Source organism: Prionailurus bengalensis, chromosome A1 (assembly GCF_016509475.1).
Source record: "Prionailurus bengalensis isolate Pbe53 chromosome A1, Fcat_Pben_1.1_paternal_pri, whole genome shotgun sequence".
Taxonomy (NCBI): domain Eukaryota; kingdom Metazoa; phylum Chordata; class Mammalia; order Carnivora; family Felidae; genus Prionailurus; species Prionailurus bengalensis.
In genome coordinates this window covers 144,212,168-144,233,481 of record NC_057343.1, presented here as the reverse complement: position 1 = coordinate 144,233,481, position 21,314 = coordinate 144,212,168, and the positions used below count along the sequence as shown (strand labels likewise).

At 35.5% G+C, this 21,314-nt stretch overlaps 1 protein-coding gene across 6 annotated transcripts in view; it reads right to left on the bottom strand.

Moving 5' to 3' along the window:
- Nucleotides 1-12,746, bottom strand: part of TENT2 (terminal nucleotidyltransferase 2) — a 71,916-nt gene extending 59,170 nt beyond the window's left edge. For 2 of the 6 annotated variants that reach the window (XM_043592858.1, XM_043592883.1), the window contains exons 1-5: nt 12,381-12,741; nt 12,082-12,146; nt 6,354-6,527; nt 5,834-5,923; nt 3,117-3,354 (exon numbers count right to left, since the gene is read on the bottom strand). In XM_043592858.1, the coding sequence (XP_043448793.1) occupies nt 3,117-3,354; nt 5,834-5,923; nt 6,354-6,490 (465 nt within the window). In that variant the 5' untranslated portion in view covers nt 6,491-6,527; nt 12,082-12,146; nt 12,381-12,741. Of the gene's footprint in view, nt 1-3,116; nt 3,355-5,833; nt 5,924-6,353; nt 6,528-12,081; nt 12,152-12,380 lie in introns of all 6 variants that reach the window. The other 4 variants (XM_043592865.1, XM_043592890.1, XM_043592874.1 and 1 more) reach the window with 3 other exon arrangements.
- Between the last annotated feature and the right edge of the window lie 8,568 nt (nt 12,747-21,314).

Genomic DNA, 21,314 nt, shown 5'->3' with positions numbered 1-21,314 from the left:
ATAAACAGAGGTAAATGACAGAAACCATTGAGCACACTGCTGGCAAAGAAAGCCACTAAATATTAGCTATTACTTTCACAGATCACCTGGTGTTATAGTCAATTCTAAGAATGTCATCTCCCTACCCCTGATTTTAAACATCTTAAATTCTTCCTCTTTGTATTATTAGAGACAAAGGTCAAATCTTGGTTGTGTCAGTTACTAGCTGTGACCTTGAACAAGTTATTTAGCTTTCTGAGCCTCAGTAAAATTAGGATAATATCCATGTCATGGGGTTGTTGAAAAGACTAAATGATATAACATATGAATGCCTAGAAAAGGCATCAATAAGTGTTAGTTTTCTTTAAAAGTGTTCTCTTAAAGGATGAACACAAAACTAATTGCTTGCCTTCTTTCTCCCACAACTAGGCAGGTAGAGAGTAGCACTCAAAAAAATTTGCTTAACAAAATACATCTTTACCTTTCTGAAACAAATGCTTACTCCAAAAAACATGAGATATAAGAGATCTTTTTCTATGCTACTACGCACAGAAAAAGTTACTGATATGGAACCACACTTCACTAAATGATATATACTGACTAATGTAAATTATGTTATTAAATTTACTGACACTCAACATATACCTCGTCCACATGCAGAACTAGCAGTTATTTAGTTAGTTCCAATAGTTACCTATTATGACTATATAAATACATACAAAAAGACAGAAAGCTTCAATATTTATAAATTCCATAGAAAATGAGTCTGTATACATAATTAAAAACTCATAGTAAAAGATTCTTATATATTCACTAAAAGAATTTGTCAGATTTGACTTATACCATAGGCTTTTACATTATAGCATTGTAAGAGTTTCTTTAAAATGAGAAAGCAAAGAAAAGACAAAGAATGGAGGGAGGAGAGAAACAGTACCAAAACTTCTCAAGTTAGTCTTTTCCCATTTTACTTTGCCTCATCCTCCCTCCCACTCATTTTACCTAATTGCTTTTCTACTTCATATTAACAGAAGAATGATAGAATCTATTTAATAAATAGTGCTGGGACAACTGGACTAACAGCAAAAGAATGAAGTTGGACCCCTACTTCATATCATATTAAAACCCAAAATGGACCAAAGACCTAAATCTAAGAGCTAAAACTATAAAACTCTTAGAATAGCACATAGACATTAATCTTTGAGACCTTGGATCAGGCAATGGTTTCTTATATACGACACCAAAAGCTCAAGCAACCAAAGAAAAAGATAAATTGGACTTGGTTAAAATGAAAAGCTTTTGTGCTTCAAAGGACACTATCAAGAAAGGAAAAATACAAATCAAGAATGGGAGAATATACTTGCAAATCATATATAATGGTCTAATATTCAAAATATACAAAGAACTCTTACAGCTCAACAATAAAAAATAAATACTCCAATTAAAAAATGGGCAAAAGATCTGAATACACAAATGAAAAGATGACCAACATCATTAGTTATTAGAGAAATGCAAATCAAAATCACAATGAGATACCATTTCTTACCAACTAGGATGGCTATAATCAAAAAGTCAGACAATAACAAGTGTTGACAAGGATGTAGATAAATTGGAACACTCATACATTGGTGGTGAGAATGTAAAATGGTGCAGCCACTTTAGAAAACAATGGCAGCTCTCAAAAAGGTATACATAGAATTAGCACCTAACCCTCCAATTTCACTACTAGGCATACACCCAAAAGAAACAGAAACATGTCCATACAAACCTGTACACAGATTTTCACAGCAGCATTATTCAGAATAGCCAAAGAGAAGAAACAGCCCCAAAGCTGAGCAAATGATGAATGCATAAACAAAATACAATGGTGTATCTATACAGCAGAATATTATTCAGTTATAAAAAGAGACAAAGAACTGACACTTCTATGACATGGATGAACCTTGAAAATACACTAAGTTAAAAAAGCAAGACCACATAATGTATGATTCCACTTATACGAATGTCTAGAATAAGCAAATCCATAGAGATAAAAAAATCAACTGGTGGCAACCAAGGGGGGCAGGTGGTAAGGGACAGGAAGGTCAGGGACGGGGAAGGGACTGGTACCGGGTACATGTTTCTTCTGGGGACGATGAAAGCATACTAGAATTAGAGAGTGGTGATCACTGTACAACTGTGTGAATATACTAAAAACTGAACTGTATACTTAAAAAGAGTGAATTTTATGATACAATGAAAGAATGATGACGGAATAAAAAGCAGCACAACTAAAGAATGAACCAAGTGCTCCTTTTTTGATCCAACATTTTCTATACATTTACAACATTCTAGACCTATGCTGGTTGCCAGGAACCCACAGATGAGTAAAACAAAGTCACTATACTCCCTTCAGGATCATTCTCCTTAGCCTACAGATGTCAGTATTTCTTAAAAGTGGAGCAGCTTTGAAAATGTAAAAACAGCAAAATGTAATCCACAGACAAGCCAAGAGAACACAGATATTTACATTGTAAACTCTTCTAAATTACCTAAAATTATTTGGGGGTAGGGGGTAAATATGCTTCTAATATTAGTGTTAAATAACTCATTGTTCCCCAATGCTGATAATGTCATTTTCCAAGAATTATTAAACAGCTTTATTTCATTTATTGGAAATGCTTTTTACAAATGTTTCTGATAGATCTTTCTGCATCATATCACTCTGATTGTATCAATTTCTCCATGACTCCTGGATTCGCTATTTTTGACATTCAAAAACTTCATGACGAACACAAACCTCCCAAAAGGAAATGCTTTTTGACATTTATAATAACCATATGAAAATGTGTTTCTCTAAAATAAAAATAAGTAACAGTAGAGTTCTCTAAACTAAGAAATCAAATGTTTTGAGTTCTAATCCAGATTTTTACGTATCAGAGAAAATCTGATTTCCTGATATGAAAGCTACACTTCCATAAAAGAAAAGCTAACAAAAATCAAAAAATCAAATTTAGACAGAAAACTAGGTTGAATAGTTTAAACAGTGCAAAAAAAGACATATTCTATTTAATCCAAAACATTAGATATTTCTGATGTTTTTAATACATTATTTATATCAACTTTCCAAAAGGTAAAACTAAAATCTATATTATTATTACCTTATCTTTGGCCTCAGGCAGTGTGATTTCTCTAGGTTCTAAAAATGGTATTTCTCGAAAAGGTGGAACACATCTGACTATATCTGGTACATAGTGTGTATGAAACAATGGCGGCATTGAGTATCTTCTTTCACCTGATAAAGGCACTATGTGGTTAACTAGAGTTGGCTCTTGGTGGGGTGAATGGAAACGCTGCCGTTTACCGTCAAGAGGAAGGTTTTTTTCATCGCTTAATCTCCTGAAAACAAGCAATATACCTTAGTAATTAAAGATATAACTTTCTAATGACAGAAAACAATTAAAACTATAAAAATAACAAATGCCAATATTGACTCTTTCAGCAGCAGGGCCACATTATTAGTTCTATGTGAATCTTAAAATATTCATTTTGAGCACAAGAGAAGCCTTAGAAAGACACCTTAGGAAAAATGCATACTGATAATGTGTGTGTACGTATGTGGATGTGTGTATATATGTACACACATATGTATGTATATATATGCATATATATAATTTATAGAATATATATGTATATATTTTTAAACCTATACACTATATATATCAGGGTTAGTCTCCTGCAGAACTATCCCAATATTTTATCTCAGCAGTTAAAACTTTGGAGGAAAACTTCCATTCATAGAAACACTGACAATAAAACCCAAATTCTAAAGAATGAGAATAAAATTAAGTGAACTGAGTGTTACATAGTTAAAAAGGGTCTTTAAGTCCACCTATATTCTGGTTCATCAGTTGGAAAGATCATATTAAAAAGCTATAAAGACACTGAACAACTAAAGAAATATGAAAACTAACTGCATTTCACATAACAGTATTGTATTAATGTTAAATTTCTTGGGCATGACTAATGTATTTTGGTTATATAGGAAAAGATCCCTGTTCTTAGCAGGAATGCACTGATGTACAGTGAAATGATGTCTACAATTTTTCATCACGGTTCAGGAAAAAAAAAAAAGTAGGAATAAAGAGAAAGAGGCAAAAAAATCAAATGAAGCAAAACTTTAATGGACCTAGGTAAACAGCATACAGATGTTCACTGTACTATTCTTTAAATTTTTCTGGAGGCATAAAATTTTTCAAAATAAAAGCCAGAATGAAAATAATTATTTGTCTAAAAAAAGATATTTACTTCATTGATATATTAAGTTTGTTCATACAGACAATACTTTCGGCCATGGGAAATGGTCCAACTACTGGGTCACGGCCATCCAAAGGTTTTTTATTGTAATACCCCAGTAGGATTACACCAACTCCTCTCTCCTTGACCCCCAAAATAAGTAGAACTCCTACTCACAAGTAAAAGTGTACAGTACTAAAAACCTAAGAGTATATTTAATATCTGCTAACATAAAAGTGACTTAGCTTTATATGCTGCTTCTCTTGAGAATGTCAATTTTAGTTTTTAAAGTACAACTATGAGCCAATGGAATTTGTTTTCATTTGTGATTCACAAACTGGCTATCCAGGCAATTTCAAAAAAATTAAAATCTCAATTAAAGCCAATACTTTTGACATCATTATAAAGCCTTCCACAATGATAACTTTGAAGAACAACTCACAGTGCTTTGAAGCACAAGATCTAGAGCCGGACTACCTGGGTCCAAATCCTAAGTGTGCCTCTACCTGAATAACTAGTTGCTTAACCTCTGTTTCATCTTTCTCAACAGAAGAGGGATTAACAGTACTCATCTCATAAAGTTTTGTGAAACTTAAATCATTTGTAAACTCCACAGAACGCTACTACATGAATGATCAATAATTCTTAGTTAGTGTTATTTTTAATCGGACATAAATTTATGGAATGTTCATATAGGCATTCAGCAGCTATATCTTGCAAATACTGCCAAACCTTATTTTAATAATCATCTCTAAAATTCTATTATAATTACTTTGTGGTACATCAATTTCTTCTAATTGGTTAAAATTAGTTGACTCTGACTTCTCTATAGAAAGCTTTAAACATGCAGAAATTTTTACCATAATAATATATATTACAGAACCTTAGGTGTGTAAGATTTAGATAAATTGAATAGTGAATTTTACTAGAAAGAAGATATTATGGGCTGAACTGTGTCCCCTCAAAATTCTAATGGTTGAGCAGTACCTCAAAATTTGACTGTTTTGAACATCCAGCCTTTAAAGAACTTAAAATGGTGTCATTAAAAGTAGGCCCTAATCCAATATGACTAGTGTCCTTAGAAGTAGAGATTAGGACACAGAAAACACAGAGATGCCAGTGTAGGACACAGAGAAGGCAGCCATCTACAAGCCAAGGAGGGAGGTCTCAGAAGAAAACAAACCTGCCAACACCTTGATCTGGGACTTCTAGCCTCCAGGATTGTGAGAAAATAAATTTCTGTGCAAGCCACCCAATCAGTTGTACTTTGATATGGCAGCCCCAGCAAACTAATTCAGAAAACAATCTAATTTAGTTAAAATCTCAATTAAAAGTAGTCTTCTGAAAAATGTGGCTTCATTCCATCTAAAATTTGCAATGGCAGTAATAAATCAACAAAAGTATCCCTAAAATTTTTTAAATTTAATATAAAAGTTTCAAAATTTTGTCACAGGAATGACTTCACAGGTTCCAGAAAATAAAATTTAGGGCATAATGTCCACACAATCTGAATACAAGAAACACTCAGCTACAGTTCAGAGAAATGCAAACTTTTCTTTTAAAATAATTAAGAAGTACTTACTTCCTTCCTCGAAATAACGGAGAAGTTGAGGTCTGTATTGGACTGACATTTCCATATGTCAACTGCTGTAATGACACCGCTCTTGACAAACTACCAAAAACACATAAAGAACAATAGTAATAAACATTTTTCCCTTAAACAAAAAAGCAATTTCATGAAAAACTAAATATTTCACTGATCAGAAAAAACAATACAATGACCTTTTTTATTATTGTTTTAGAGACAGCGCAAGTGAGCATGAGTGGGGTAGGGCACAGAGGGAGAGAGAGAGAATCTTAAGCAGACTCCATGCTCAGCATGGAGCCCAACGTAGCAACTCAATCCCACGATAGGATCATGACCTGAGCCAATATCAAGAGCCGGTTACTCAACCAAATGAGCCACCCAAGCACCCCAACAATGACAGTTTTTTTAACTTCAAACATTTCATATAAAAATGAAACATATAAACATATAAAAATGTTCTCAATTAGAACACAAAATTTACAAATGATATGGGCCAAAATAACACCATACTTACTCTGTATTCTGAAAGTTGAACTGTGCATCTATAAGCTGCTGGTGTGAATAAAGAGTTGGTGACAGGGTGAAGAAATTATTATGTTGTTGATGGTTTGGGGTGAAAGGCGGGCGACCCAAAATTGAGTTTGGGAACATGCTCTTGTTCACTAAAAGTGAACATGTATTCTTCTACCTAGGATAGTTTTAAAAGACAAATTATTATATCTTGAAAATACTGAACTCAGTAATAACTAATATCTATTATTTAAAACAATTATTTACCAAGTTATGAATTTTACTTACAAAGTTATTTCAAAAGTTTTAACAGATCTCTTAAGTCCCACTACAGGTAACCAAAAACTTGTTAATAATGAATTTTAAATCTAGATTAAGAATATCATGCAAATGATTAAAAAAAAAATGCAAGTTTCTAAATTGTGATGTATTTAACCTCATATCAACAGATCTTTCAGAAATCAAGTTATCACCACATACTGTGATAATAAAAAAGACACCACTCAGGACAGACATTTAATGAAGCCATACAGATTCTTACATTTATACCCAGTTGAATTTATTCAAAGGTATAAACCATAATATGACAACCTGATTCTTAGGATATAGATCTTACACATCTTCTTACAGATCAACTCAAACAAAGGAAGGAATCCGTACTGCCTAATACCTATAAAATTCTGAGATTTCCTTCAAAGTCTAAATAATTTATATAAAGGACGTCACATAAAAGAGAGCCTGTTCCACAGCAATGGGGAAAACATACATAACAGTCCCCCCTTACCCACAATTTCACTTTCTGTGGTTTCAGTTATCTGTGGTCAACCATGGCACAGAAGCAGATGATCCTCCTTCTGACATATCGTCAGGTCAATAGTAGCCAGCCTAACACTATGTCATAATACACACACCATTCACCTCACTTCATATTATCATATGGGTATGTTATCATCTACATCATCACAGAATACAATATAATTAAGATATTCCAAGAGACAACATTTACAAAACTTTTACTGCAGTATAGTAATATAATTGTTCTATTTTATTATTAATTGTACTTTATAAACTTTATCGAAGGTACGTATATACAGGAAAAAACGTAGTATATATAGGGTTCGGTACTACCGACAGTTTTAGACATTCCCTGGGGGTCTTAGTATGTCTCCTGTGTGAATAAGCAGGGGAACTATTGTACAAAGCAATCAGAACCATTCACTGACCCAGGCAGGAGAGATTTATACTTTGCAATGACTGATCCCAAAGGCTACAAACTTACAAAGAGTAGGGCAAAGTAACAAACAATCAAGTATTAAGTAAAATCAACAAAGTGAAAATAGGATCCCCAGCCCACCCTCCCAATGCAGGCAATCAGAAAACCCATTTATGGTACTGGGAAAGAAACCAAACGACATGGTAACCAGAGAACCTATAATATAGTAACAGTTTTCCACGAAGAAAAAGTTCAGCCTGCTAGCAAACTACAGTAAAGTCTACTACTAAACTGCCCACCCATGCACACAGAGCTTCCAATTTGATTTCTAGGAACTCTCACTTAAAATAAACATTCAAGGATCACCATAAGAGAAAAAAGATCCAGGAATAAACAAAAACAATTCCAAGAGCAAGATAAATATATTAATTAATCAAAGCAAAAAAACACCAGAAAACAATATACTGTTTAAAAAGCAGAAAAGGCTCTTCGAAATTATAAAATTAAAAGCAGAAACACCAAGTAGAAAGTTAAAAGAACACTGAGGAAATCTCTTAGAATAAAAAGGAAAAACTAGTAAAGGCAGAAAGGAGGCAGGACAATAAGAGAAAAAAATATAAGAGAATCAAACTATATGGTCCATCATCCAACATAACAGAAGTTCCTGTAGAAGAGAGAAAACACACAGAAGGAAATTATCAAATAAACAAAACAATAAAATGTCCAGGACTGAAAAAAACCAATCCTGAGATTTAAAGGACCTAATGAGCACAAAGCGCACCTTAAAAAATGTATGTACCAAGGTATATTATGGTAAGATTTCAGAACATAAGGAAAAAGAAACTTATATTACAGAAGAGGAAAATGTTATAAATAAAGAGCTGACAATCAAAATGACTTTAAAATCCTCAACAGCAACAGAGGAAACTACAAGACAATGAAGTTAGCGCCTTCAAGTCTCTGCAGGAAATGCTCTCAAGCTACAATTCTATACCGAGCCATACTATCACTGCAAGGGAGAATAAAAACATGTTCAGACATGTCAAGTATCAAAAAAACAAAACAAAACAAAAAACCTGGGATCTAGGAAAAGGGAGACCTGCTGTAGGGCAGAGACAAAGTAATTCCCCAGAACAGTGGTGAAGGAAAGCTACCAGCTTAAATTAGAGCAAGATGAAGGGTTTCAAGAAGAGACCCAAGGAGAAAAAAACTTAGAACTTTACTGGCAGTTTACCTGATATATTTGACCACAGAGAGGAGCAAAAATAATCACACAAACAAAAAAGTAGCAAGTTAAAAAGAAATTACCTAAACACACACACACACACTCAAAAGGTCATATAAAAAAGGATATATAATCATTATCTATTTGGTTCTCACAATAACACAAACATTAAAAATATCAATCTAAACAAAATTGTAACATATTACATATCTATTTCATATATTTATTTAAAGATTACGTATATTATTAAAATATGCTATATATATTTACATGTTCATATACAGTACAATTTAATGATAAAGGAGGCTACATTAAGGTGCTGAATTCTAATTTTCAGTAGATGTCAATTTTAAAAACAAGCCATAGAAGTTTTTGAAGAATAACAGAGGAAAATAACACTTAACCATCTAAAAGAAATAATAGCTGCCTCTGGGTATTGAGACCAGATGGTTGGAAAAACTGGTGGAGAAAACAGTATAGAAAAAGAGAAAGATCTGTGAAGAAACTAATAAATCACTCATACACACTTTGTTCCTTGCTTTTTTTCAATTTTGCAAGACTAAAGTTCCAAGGATGTACACAGATAATGAATGAGATTCACTAGGCCAAGATTTATAATGGATTGTGAATAAGAGTCGTGGGATCCCATCAGATCTCATCCCAAGTGCCCGACTCTCTAATCTGAACCAGAGACAAGGTGTTACCTCCATAAAACAAGAGTTCATCAACTCCCTTCAGCAGGTCTGTATCTCATTACAGGATACTTTTTTTTTTTTTAAATCATTCCTATCATAACTGCTAAACTGTACTCCCTGATTTTCACTGCTCAAAGGAAATGGAAAATATCTTGAACCAAGCAGGATTCTGGACAATCCTTTATTAAAAGTACATGTAATAATCACAGAATGCCAGATTCAAGACTAGCAACTAAAGCCATGTTCTAGCCTTTGTCTGGGTTCATGCTCTTTTCTTTCTTGACTTTCTTTATTCTGTTTCCGTAACCCAAACTCCCACAAAACATAACTCCTATTTCATAAGATTCATGAGAAAATAACATTAAATATAATTCATTAAATGAATTTTGCTTGATATTTCATTTTCTTGGAATACAGATACTACTGATCAAACAAGGGAAGGAATCTGTATTCAGAAAGCTAAAATTAAAATGTTCTATTTTCAGATTTATTTAAATCAATTAATAGTTAAAATTCTAGACACTTTGTTTACATCAATATGCTTATGTTTTTCCTCTGGACCCAAATAAAGCCCCATACACATGCATTAAGACTTGAAAACCCAAAATGACAAAACAGTGTAGACCTCACCTTATTTCTATGCCATGACATGATAAGATCCAAAACAAGAACAAGTCAAAAGATGTCTTGTGGCCCACAAATACTCTACAAAGCTAATGACCAAATTATCCAAGGTTTAAAAGCTTACAGTGGTGATTCCAGAGCCAAAAGTTTACCTAAGGCAGGTATCTAGTTCAGCCTATCCCAAATTCCCAGATAAGCAACTGAAGCTTTTGGAGTTCCTCCAAAACAAAGTATCTGTCAGGTTCTCCTCAGTATGAATCTTGGCCCTGAAGTATGGCTTCAACAAGGCCAGCCCTCACAGTCAGATCATTCCTAGGGAAAGTAACCAATGGCATTCACTGCTCCCCAACATGGGCATCCTGCATGACCATCTAGAAATCAGGAAGTAAACCAAAAGGCATGAATTTCAATTCCTCTTTCTAATATTTTTCTAATACATTTCAACAGTGATTTTGATGAAGATAAATAATATAAATAATCCAAAAATAATCATCCATCAAAAACAATATGAGGAATCATTTTTTAAACAGAATATAGAGCTTTAGAGTATAAAATCCGACACACCTATTACCATAGAATTAAAGAGACCACCACAAAATTTTGTATCTTTTTCTTTATACTCTGAATGAAAGGCTCCTTCAGTAAGTCTATTTGATGATCTACATAAAACACGATTCCACATCAACTCTGATAGCAGGGATAAGAAATTCTACAATAAAGAAAGAAAATCCAGATTATTGCTGATATCTTATTTTCCTTAGCTTTAAAGTTATTGGCTTCTCAATGCTCGTGACAATAAAATAGGATGATATAGGAACTTCTGAAGATGTGTTTTAAAACCGTTGCATGGTTAAGGAAAGAATCTTAAAGTTGCTTCTTGACTAAGGTTGACACAATGGGAAATTATATACGTTTATTTGTAAATAATCATACAGGAGACAAGGGTGTACAGGAGTGGTTTACAAAGTAATTCCTAGTGATATGGTATTTGGTCCTGTAACTCACAACCTGGAATTTCTGTCCTAAATTTGACTCTTCTCCAACCAATTAGAGAACTTTCAAGGTTACATAATTCCTTCCATAATCAGGATTCCCTGGAAAGCAGAATCTCCCCAGTATAAAAACCAAAAGCCAGAACTATGGCAACTAAATCAAGTTATCTGTCCGCTTTGTCCAAATGCCTTTGACCTCCTAAACTCACTTCTTATCTCCACAACGCAAAAAGTCCAAATCCTATATCCTGCTCACCCACTGTCAAAACTACTTGCGAGTTTTGAAAAGGACATTCCTTTTGATTAGGAATTAGATACCAACCCAGAGCTAAAAAAAAAAAAAAAAAAAAAAAAAATCTTGTCATGTGGTTTGAAATGGCCATTTCTTAAATGACTGATAAATGGCCTGTTCCACCTAAAGCCTGTATGAAAGAGCATTTCCAGACCAGACATAATTGGGGCCATCACACCAACAAAATAATGTTACTACCACTGGCTAAATATTGTGAGCCTCCTCGCTGTACGTATTAAAAGCCTTGTGTAATAAACCGTCCAAGACAGAATTTACAAGAAGAGTATGTTACCTGTAATACAAAACACACATTTAGTGTTCAGTTATGATCTTCCCTCACAAAATCACACACCACATATCGTCAACAAGTTCCCATTTCGCCTGAGTTTTAGTTTCTCTGTTTCTTTTCGGCTCACCCTATTGGTATCCGCAATCTAAGTACGTAATTCCTATTTTAAACAAAGAGCTGAAGGAGAGAAAAGACGGTATTTGGATAATCAAGAAATTGTGAGACACATAAACCCCATCGTGCTCTGGCCTAGACAGATGATGAGTCTACCAAGGCTGACCGGGAAATGAAGGGTACAACAATCTGACAGAGTCCTAGACTGAGCACTTCCCTGGAAAGTGAAGAACTGAGGCCCCTTTGATTAAAAGCCTTACATTTTAAATACTTAATCCAGATGTTTACCTTATTTTTTCACCACCCTCTGAAACTCCATGCAGGGGTCCCAACACGGTCTTCCTCTTTTGCTCCTAGACTGAGAACGGGGCGCGAGGAAAGGAAACGAGTGGAAAAAGTAAGCGGTCCTAAGATTCTTCAGAAAAGTGCAGCAGCCTTGGGGCCGCCCATACGTCTGGGACGTCTAAGAAAGATCGCCGGAACTTCCCACGCAAACATAACAGTGCGGTTTGAGGAAAAGTTCCCCGAGCCCCGCCCCCGACCTGGGCCTACACCATTGCGTCCCTTTCCGAAGCCCCCTAACTCACAGGTCTCCTCGGGGAAGGGCTAAGCAGGGCCTACTGGTACTGCCCGCCCAGGAGCTCCAAGGCCGGAGCAGCGAGAGCCCGGCGCGCTCGGTTGTCGCTTTCGCCGCAGCCAAAGCAGGTAGCGGCCCGCGTAAAAGCTAGGCCTGGCTCCGGATCCGGATCGCAACCTAAACCCCGGGCTCGGCGGCCGGGGAGGAGCGACACAAGAAAAGGCAGGGCCAGCAAGGGTGTGGGAGGTTCGGGGCGGTGGCAAGAAGCGGAAGACCAAAAAGTCACCGAAAAAGCGGCGTAGAAAGCCCTGTCAGAAACACCCGGAAGACTGTCGCGACCCGGATGGGAACAGCGAGCAGGGAGCGAAAGGTCACACTTCCGGCGGCCTCCCCGCCCGCCCCAGCAAGTGCTTTGCTTGAGTGCGCAGGCGCACAAATGCTACGGTCTGGGATAGGACGGAGGTGGCTGTTCAGCAGCTGCGAGCGCGAATGTGGAAGGGCTAGGCCTGCCCTGAGACAAGAGGGATCAGGCAGTCGGCGGTGGCCGGGCCGCGTTGTTCGGCTCTGGGCCGCGTCGGAGCTAATGCACAACCACTCCTGTGCACTTTTTAAAAAGTTAGGCACTTTTTACGGGTCCTTCGTGTCTCAGCTGGATGACTCCGCCCGAGAGGAGCTTTTCCTGACCCAGCTTTCCCTCACTCTTTTGCACTGATCTTTATTAAGTATGGGTTATTTTCCTCCCTCCAGTGAAATGAAAGCAGCTTGGGGCTGAAATGCCTTATTGATCTCTACAGCCTGGACTCGGCGCCCTGTCCTTAATAATAGCTAACATTCCCTTATTCAACAAATATTTAATATTTCTACTGGAGTGAACTTTGGTGGTGGTGAAAATATCAACGTTGTTGGATTTGTTAATGTAAATCTGTTAACAATATACCTTTATTTTCTTTTTAATTCCTGTAGAAGAATTTCTCATTTCTGAAGTTGGTAATTTGTATCCTCGTTCTTTTTGCCTGATCATTCTGGAGAGAGGCTTATCAACTTTACTGATCTCAAATCCCAAAGCCATCTTTTGCTTTCAAAGATTATATTTATTGTTTGTTTCCTATTTACTGATTTCTTCTTAGGTTTATTTCCTTTCTTTTGTTTTTTGTTTTTTTTAATTTTTTAAGTTTTTTTTTAATTTACTAGTTTTTTTAACTTGGAAACTGAGATCACTGATTACAGATGTTTCTTCTTTTGTAACTCAGTCCTGCTTTAACTACATCTCACACGTTTTAGTATATTTAATATGTTTAATATTAATGTTTAATATGTTTAATATATTATGTTTTCATTTTCCTTCATTTCAAAATACTTTCTAATTTCCCCATAGATTTTTTTCTTTGACTCGTGGTTTATATGTAAGTGTATTATGTTGTCTCCAAAAATTGAGGAATTTTCCAGACATCTTTCTGTTACTGATTTCTAATTCAATTCCATTATTTAATAATCCACTTAAAATACTTTCCATAATTTGAATCATTTTCAACTTACTGAGACTTATTCTGTGACTCATAATATAGTCTGCCTTGGTAAATATTCGATGTGCATTTAAGATGAATGTGTATTGATACAATTGTTGGGTGAAATGTTCTACAAATATCAATCACATCAAATTGGTTGATACTATTATTCAAATCTTCTAAATCCTAGAGGATTTAGAATATGTTTTTTGTCTACTTACCCGATTAATTATTGAGAGGAGTATTGAACTCTCCAACTATAATTATGGATTCTTCTAATTCTACTTGTTCTATCAGGTTTGCCCCATGTATTTTGAACTCTGCTGTTAGTTGCATAAACTATTTTTTGCATTTGTAATTGTTCTATTATTTTTTTAATATAATTTATTGTCAGGTTAACTAACATACAGTGTGTACAGTGTGCTCTTGGCTTCGGGATTTTGTTCTGTTATTTAGATTAATTTATCCTTAATGAAATTGATTGTGAAAAGTATTTCTCATTATGAAATGATCTATTTTATAAATCATCCACTTTATAAAATCTCTTTTTCTCCTGGTAATATTTTTTTGCTCTAAAGTGTACTTTCTCTGATGGTAATGTAGCCACTCCAGCTTTCTTTTTTTGTAGAGTTAACAAGATGTATTTTTAAAAGAAAACTTCCAATTCTGCCAAAGTCCTCCTGGTACTCAAACCCAAGAGGTTACAAGAAAACTACAGACCAATATACTTATAAACAGATGCAGAAATTCTTAACAAAATTCCTGCTGTTTTTATTCTAATATATGTAAGAAAGATAACACATCATGACTAAAAGGGGAATTATCCCAGCAATTAGGTTGAATTAATAGAAAATCAAACACTATAATTCACTATATTAACTAAGAAAAATTGTATCATCATTTTAATAGATGCAGCAAAAGCACTGGACAAAACCCAATATCCATTCCTAGGAATTCAAGGAAACTTCTTCAACTTGATAGAAAGCATCTATAAAAAGCACCATACTTAATGGTAAAGAACTAAATGTTTTCAGCAAAGATGAGGAACGGGGCAAGGATTTCTGTACTCACCACTTCTTCAGCATTGTAGTAGGGGGTCTAGCCTGTGCAACGGGCAAGAAAAAGATATAAAAGGCATCCGAATTGAAAAGCAAAAAGTAAAACTGGTTTTATTTGCAGATAATATGATCTGTGGTGAAAATCCTACAGAATCTACAAAAGCTACTGGAACTGTTAATGAGATCATCAAGATCACAGGATATAAAATCAGTATACTAAAGTCAGTTGTATTTGTATTATGCTAACAATACACAATCTGAAATTGGAATTTAAAATATCATTTAAACTAGCATCAAAAATGTGAAATATATCAGATAAGTGTGATAAAAGATATTCAAGTTGTACACTGAAAATACAAAATATGCTGACAGAAATGTAAGAAGACACAAGCAGAAAGATATACCATGTTCATGGTTTAGAAGAGCCAAAACTTTAAAAATGTCAGTTCTTCTCCAAATTAATCTGTAAATTCAATACAATCCCGATCAAAATCCCAGCAGGCTTTTTTAGTAATTGACAAAAGGATTCTAAAATTTATATGGAGAGGCAAAGGACCTAGAACAACCAAAACAACTTTGAGAGTGAAGAACAAAGTTGCAGAACTTACACTAAATTACCTGATTTCACTATTTACTATAAAGCTACATTAACCCAGAAGATATAGTATTGGTGTAAAGAAAGAGAAACAGATCAATAAAACTGACCAAATCCTATTCAGTGAAACTGAATAGAGTTTTTAAAAAGTGCCAAAGTTGTTGATTTCAACAAAGGACAGAGGCAATTCAGTAATTGTGACTGTATTAGTGACTTCACTAATAATGCTGAAACATTTGGGTGTTCATAGGTGAAATGAATAAATTAATTAATTAGTTAAATATTGTGTTGGAAGTTAAATATTGTGTGGGAAAACACAAAATGGGTCATACATCTAAACATAAAACTTAAAGCTTGTGGAAGAAAACAGGGAAAAATAATTGTGAACTTAGGCTAAACAAAGATTTCTTGGGTATAATACCTAAAGCACTATCCTTAAAAGACAAAAAGTAATAAATTGAACTTCATCATTCAATAGTTAAAAGAAATTAACTATTTCTTTAAAGGACACTAAGAAAATGAAAAAACTAGCCAAAAACCGAAGAAAATATTTAGAAATCACATATCTGATAAAGAATTTGTATCCAGAATGTATGTTTTGAAAATCTCTCATACCTCAAAAACAAAAAACAAAAAATTCTCATATCTTAATAAGAAAATGAGCAACCCAATAAACAATTGAGCATAAAGTTTAAATAGACACTTCACCAGAGAGGTCATATAAATGGCAAATAAGTGCATGAAAAGATACTCAACATCATGAGTAATTAGAGAATATACAAATTAAAACCACAGTGAAATATCACCACCTACCTATTTCATGGTAAAATGAAAAAGACTAGCCATACCAACTATGGTTGCAATGTGGAGTGATTGGAACTCTCATAACCACTAATGAGAATGTGAAATGTTACATCCTCTTAGGAAAATTCTTCGGCGATTTCTTAAAAAGTTAAACGTATATTTACATGTGACCTAGACATTACACCCCTAGATATATATCCAAAAGAAATGAAAGCATTTGTTTACACAAAGACTTGTACACACGTCATAGCAATTGTGTTCATAATAGGCAAGAACTGGAAACAACACAAATGTCTGCCAACAGGTAAACGAATAAATAATTCATGATATATCCATACAATGGAATACTAAGAGTAAAAACAAATTTACTTTTGATATACTTGCAACATGGTTAATCTCAATTATGATCAGTGAAAGAAATTGAGCAAAAAATAGTACATACTGTATGATCCCATTCACATAAAATTCCAGGACATGAAAACTAATCCTTAGAAAAGAAGTCAGTGGGAGCCTGGAGAATGAGTTGGGGTGAAGGGTTGAATGTAGGGAGAATGTAGAAGGGAGAGAATATAGAGGATTAGAAGAGAACTTTCATGAGTGATATTCACATTAATTATCTTGGTTGTTGTAATATTTTCATGTGTATATACATGTGTAGAAATGTGTAGCTTATTATGAGTCAATTATACCTCCAACAAGCTGTGACGTTTTTTTTTTTTAAAGGGAAAATCTATTGGTCCATGTTGCACTTTCGGTGAATCTCTTAAACTGTGAGTAATTTTAACATCCCACAATGGTCAATTGGAAATATTCATTCACTGAGTTATGTAGATCTTCCAAATGTTGACGTATTTCATCCTATGCTATCTAAATACCACATTTGTTACTATCACTTCCAATCTCATCAGAAGAATCTAAGTACCCTCCTTAAGAACACTGTTAAGTTAAATTGTAATTTATTTTTAAACAGCAAGAGAAGGATAGTGAAGAATATAAGGACTATTGATTTGTGCCAGTGGTGTTCAACTAGAGGTGATTTTGCTCCCAGAGGCTATTTAACAATATTCGGAGACATTTTGGGTTGACACAACTTGGGACTAGAGGTGGTTGCTACTGGCATCTGATGACTAGAAGCCAGAGATGCTACTAAAGTTTCCAATAATCAATACACAGGACAACCCCTTCAATAGTATTATCCAACCCAATATTCCATTGTGTCATATACCACATTTTGTTTATCCAATCACCAGCTGATGGACATTTGGGTGTCCCCTTTTTGACTGTTACAAATAATGTTGCTATAACCATTCATGTGTAAGTTTCTGTTTAAACACATCTTGGGGCGCTTGAGTGGCTCACTCAGTTAAGAGTCTGACTTTGGCTTGGGTCATGATCTCATGGTTCATGGATTCAAGCCCTGCATCGAGCTCTGTGCTGACAGCTCAGACCCTGGAACCTGCTTCGGATTCTGTGTCTCCCTCTCTCTCTGCCCCTCCCCTGTTCACACTCTGTCTGTCTGTCTGTCTGTCTCTCTCAAAGAAATAAACATTAAAAATTTTTTTAAAACCTATGTCTTCAATTATCTTAGGTATATACTTAAGAGTGAAATTGCTAGGCCATGTGATAACTCTGTGTTTAATTTTTTGAGGAACTGCTGACTCTTTTCCAAAATGGCTGCCCCATTTGCATCCCCATCAGCTGTGTATGAGTATTCCAATTTTTCCACATACTTGCCAACATTTATTACTGTCTCTCTTTTTTATTATAGCCATCTTAGTGGATGTGAGGTAGTATTTTGTGGTCTACAATGATTTGCTTTTGAACTATCAAAGCAAAAGTTAAAACAATAAAAAAACATAAATTCTTACTATTATTTTGAAAATAGTTTTGACTACATGGCTCCTAAAACACACTTTGAAAATGGCTGGAGCAGGGTATGGCAGAAGTCCTAACAAGAATTGATAGCAAAGAGATTTATTGGGAGCTTACTATATGCCAGGCACCTTGCTAAGCAATTTACATAAATTATGTCTTATGCTCTGATTAACAGTCCTCTAAGATTGCTACTTTCATTATCTTCACTGTACATGTAAAAAAATTAAGTCTTAGTGAAGTCAAGCAACTTTGCTCAATATCCCACAGAAAGGCCAAAGATAAGATTTGAATCTCAATAGCTAGACTCTGCACTCTATGCCTCCTCCTTTAGCATAGCATAGGCCCCTCTCTGACTCAAAGCTCTGCTTTGGGACGTAGTCAGGGAAGAAGGGCAGGACTAAGGGACTCAAGAGCTTTTGATGATGTGGTTCTGTAGTTGTTGATTTTATATTTGCCTGTTGAGCATCTTGAACTTTTCCATGATGTGGAGTCCACTCTAACTTCTAGGTTCCTTCATCTTTGTCTTACTCACTTACATTCCCATTCTTATCTCCCTAACACTCTCTGTTGTATCTGATGAAAATTTTGGTTTCCAGAAAGGAGATGGGGATGGAGAAATAGGTCATTTAGAGAGAAGTTGGCAATCACCAGTGTATATAAATAGCTCTCTAGGCCCAGAAGAGACATTCTTTAGATTCTACCCACTGAAATAGTAGAAAGAATTTACAACCAGGTGCCAGAAGTTCTTCTTTCCTCATGCATGAGTGTATTTTAGCACATTTCCAAAATCCGTCTTCAAAGCCTCACCACTTTTGATTCGCTTTGATACATATTAAAAGGAAAGATGCGGGGCACCTGAGTGGTTCAGTTGGTTAAGCGTCTGACTCTCGCTTTTGGCTCAGGCCGTGATCTCATGGTTGGTGGGATCCAGCCCTGCCCTGGGCTCTGCACTGACATTGCGGAGCCTGCTTGGGATTCTCTCCCTGCCCCTCCCCTGCACACGCATGCTCTTGTGCTCTCTCTCAACATAAATGGATGAACATTTTTTAAAAAGTTAAAAACAAAAGTAAAGATGCAACATCTCCCTAAGACAAAATAAGAGAAAATAAGGTTAAGCTGAAATCTGCAAGTTATCCTGCAGTGTGAGGCTGCAGTGCTTTGATTTGGACGTGATAAAGTGCAGAATAGAAGAGAATGGACAAAAATAATGACTACTCTTGTACTTTGTATTTATTATCTGCCATTTCACCCAAGGCATCTTGTGCCTCTTGGGGAAGCACTGGTAAAGAAGACCCACCCAGTTTCTACCTTCGTGTAGATGACTGTTCAGAGACAATAACCTTTACAAATTTAGAAAACAGAAACTTAATTTTTATGGTGGTAACAGAGAAAAGGAACATACGTGTCTCTATAAGAGCAAATAACTGGGGGATCCAACCTATTAAGGAGGCTGTGCTGGCTATGGACATGCACTTCTTAGCTTTCCTATGTGAGGAGCTTAGTTGACTGACAACCCCAGATACTGCCTCTCCAGACCCACCACGTTTGGAGTGGAGGCTATGCCTCTCCTGAGCCTCAACCAGCCAATGACTGAGCACAGCAGAGATACTACTGCCAGTCCATCCCTACAGGACACAGAACTCCTCTAATGGGCAATTCTGGCTTCAGAACTCCCCACTGGCATAGCCAACACTTTCTTAGTACTGCAATCTTTTCCTACCCGATTCTCCTTTCTCCCTCTCCTTCAACAGATGTCAGACTTGCATTGGAATCCGAGTCTTTCTCTGCTTACTCTTGCTTTCTCTCCTTTATCTTCCTCGGGGATCTCCTCTAATAAATCTCTTGCACATCTAATCCTAACCTGATATTAGTTTCTTGGAGGACCTGAGCTAACCCAGAGGATTTCTGTGAGAAAAGTGCCATTTAAACTGAGATCTAAAGGAATAGAAGTTAGATTAAAAAAAAAAAAAAAAACTTGAGGGAAGAAAAAGAACAGTCCTGAGTTAGACCAGAGCTTGGCACAGTGCCTGGCATTTTCTTAGTGCTCAATGAGTATTACTTGATTAAATGGAATGCAAAGTGCTTAGTGTGTGGCATGTAATTATTCCTCATAAGCAATTTTACAAAAGGAGTTCTATTATTATCTCTATTTTACAAATGACAAAACTAAGGATCAAATCCGTAAAGTAACTTGTCCAAGGTCAGGCAGAAGTTCAAAGTACAGCTGGGATACGAACAGGTTTGTTTGTTTCCAAGCTTGTTATTTTTAACTGTTTTCCTACCAAGATATGCTAGCTCTCTTCGGAAGAATTGAAAATGGACTTTCAAAAGAAAATACCTGTAGGGTCCTCTGGGTGGCTCAGTCGGTTAAGTATGCAGCTTCGGCTCAGGTTATGATCTTGCAGTTTGTGGGTTCAAGCCCCGCGTTGGGCTCTGTACTGACAGCTCAGAGCCTGGAGCCTGCTTCGGATTCTGTGTCTCCCTCTCTGTCTGCGCCTCCCCAGCTCACACTCTGTCTCACTGTCTCTCTCTCTGCCTCTCAAAACTAAATAATCATTAAAAAAAGAAAAAAATAAAATACCTATACTATATTTTTTAAATTCATAATCCATCCAAAGGCCACCACCTCTTCTAAAAACAGATCAGACACATCCTGAGTTACCCTGGGGATGTGTATGAAAGTCATGAGGTAACTGAATAGAAGTTCATTAATGGAGTCTATGTTATAAGCAGGGTTCTACAGTTAGAGAAATAAAAGGTTCAAAAAGATTCAAAGAAATTATAGAAAGTTCCTCTTTATTAAGTAATGTCATATGGAAATCCATAGATGTCTTTCTGTTTAGGAGGTGATGACAGAAACCAGAGGTACAGGATATGGTTAGATGATTATTACAGGATTAAAACTCTTCAAACTTACCAATTTTTTTCTATCCAGTGTGATTCTGTATAGGTCATGGGTACACTTTCAAAGTGCATTTTTCTGTATGCAATTTGAGAACATATACTGGTTCCTGAGATGAACAGTGTTCTTGGGAATTCAAAATACAATTCTCCATAATTTTCTCTCTAATGAATTTATTGTAGAACAATCTGAGTGATTAGAGAGT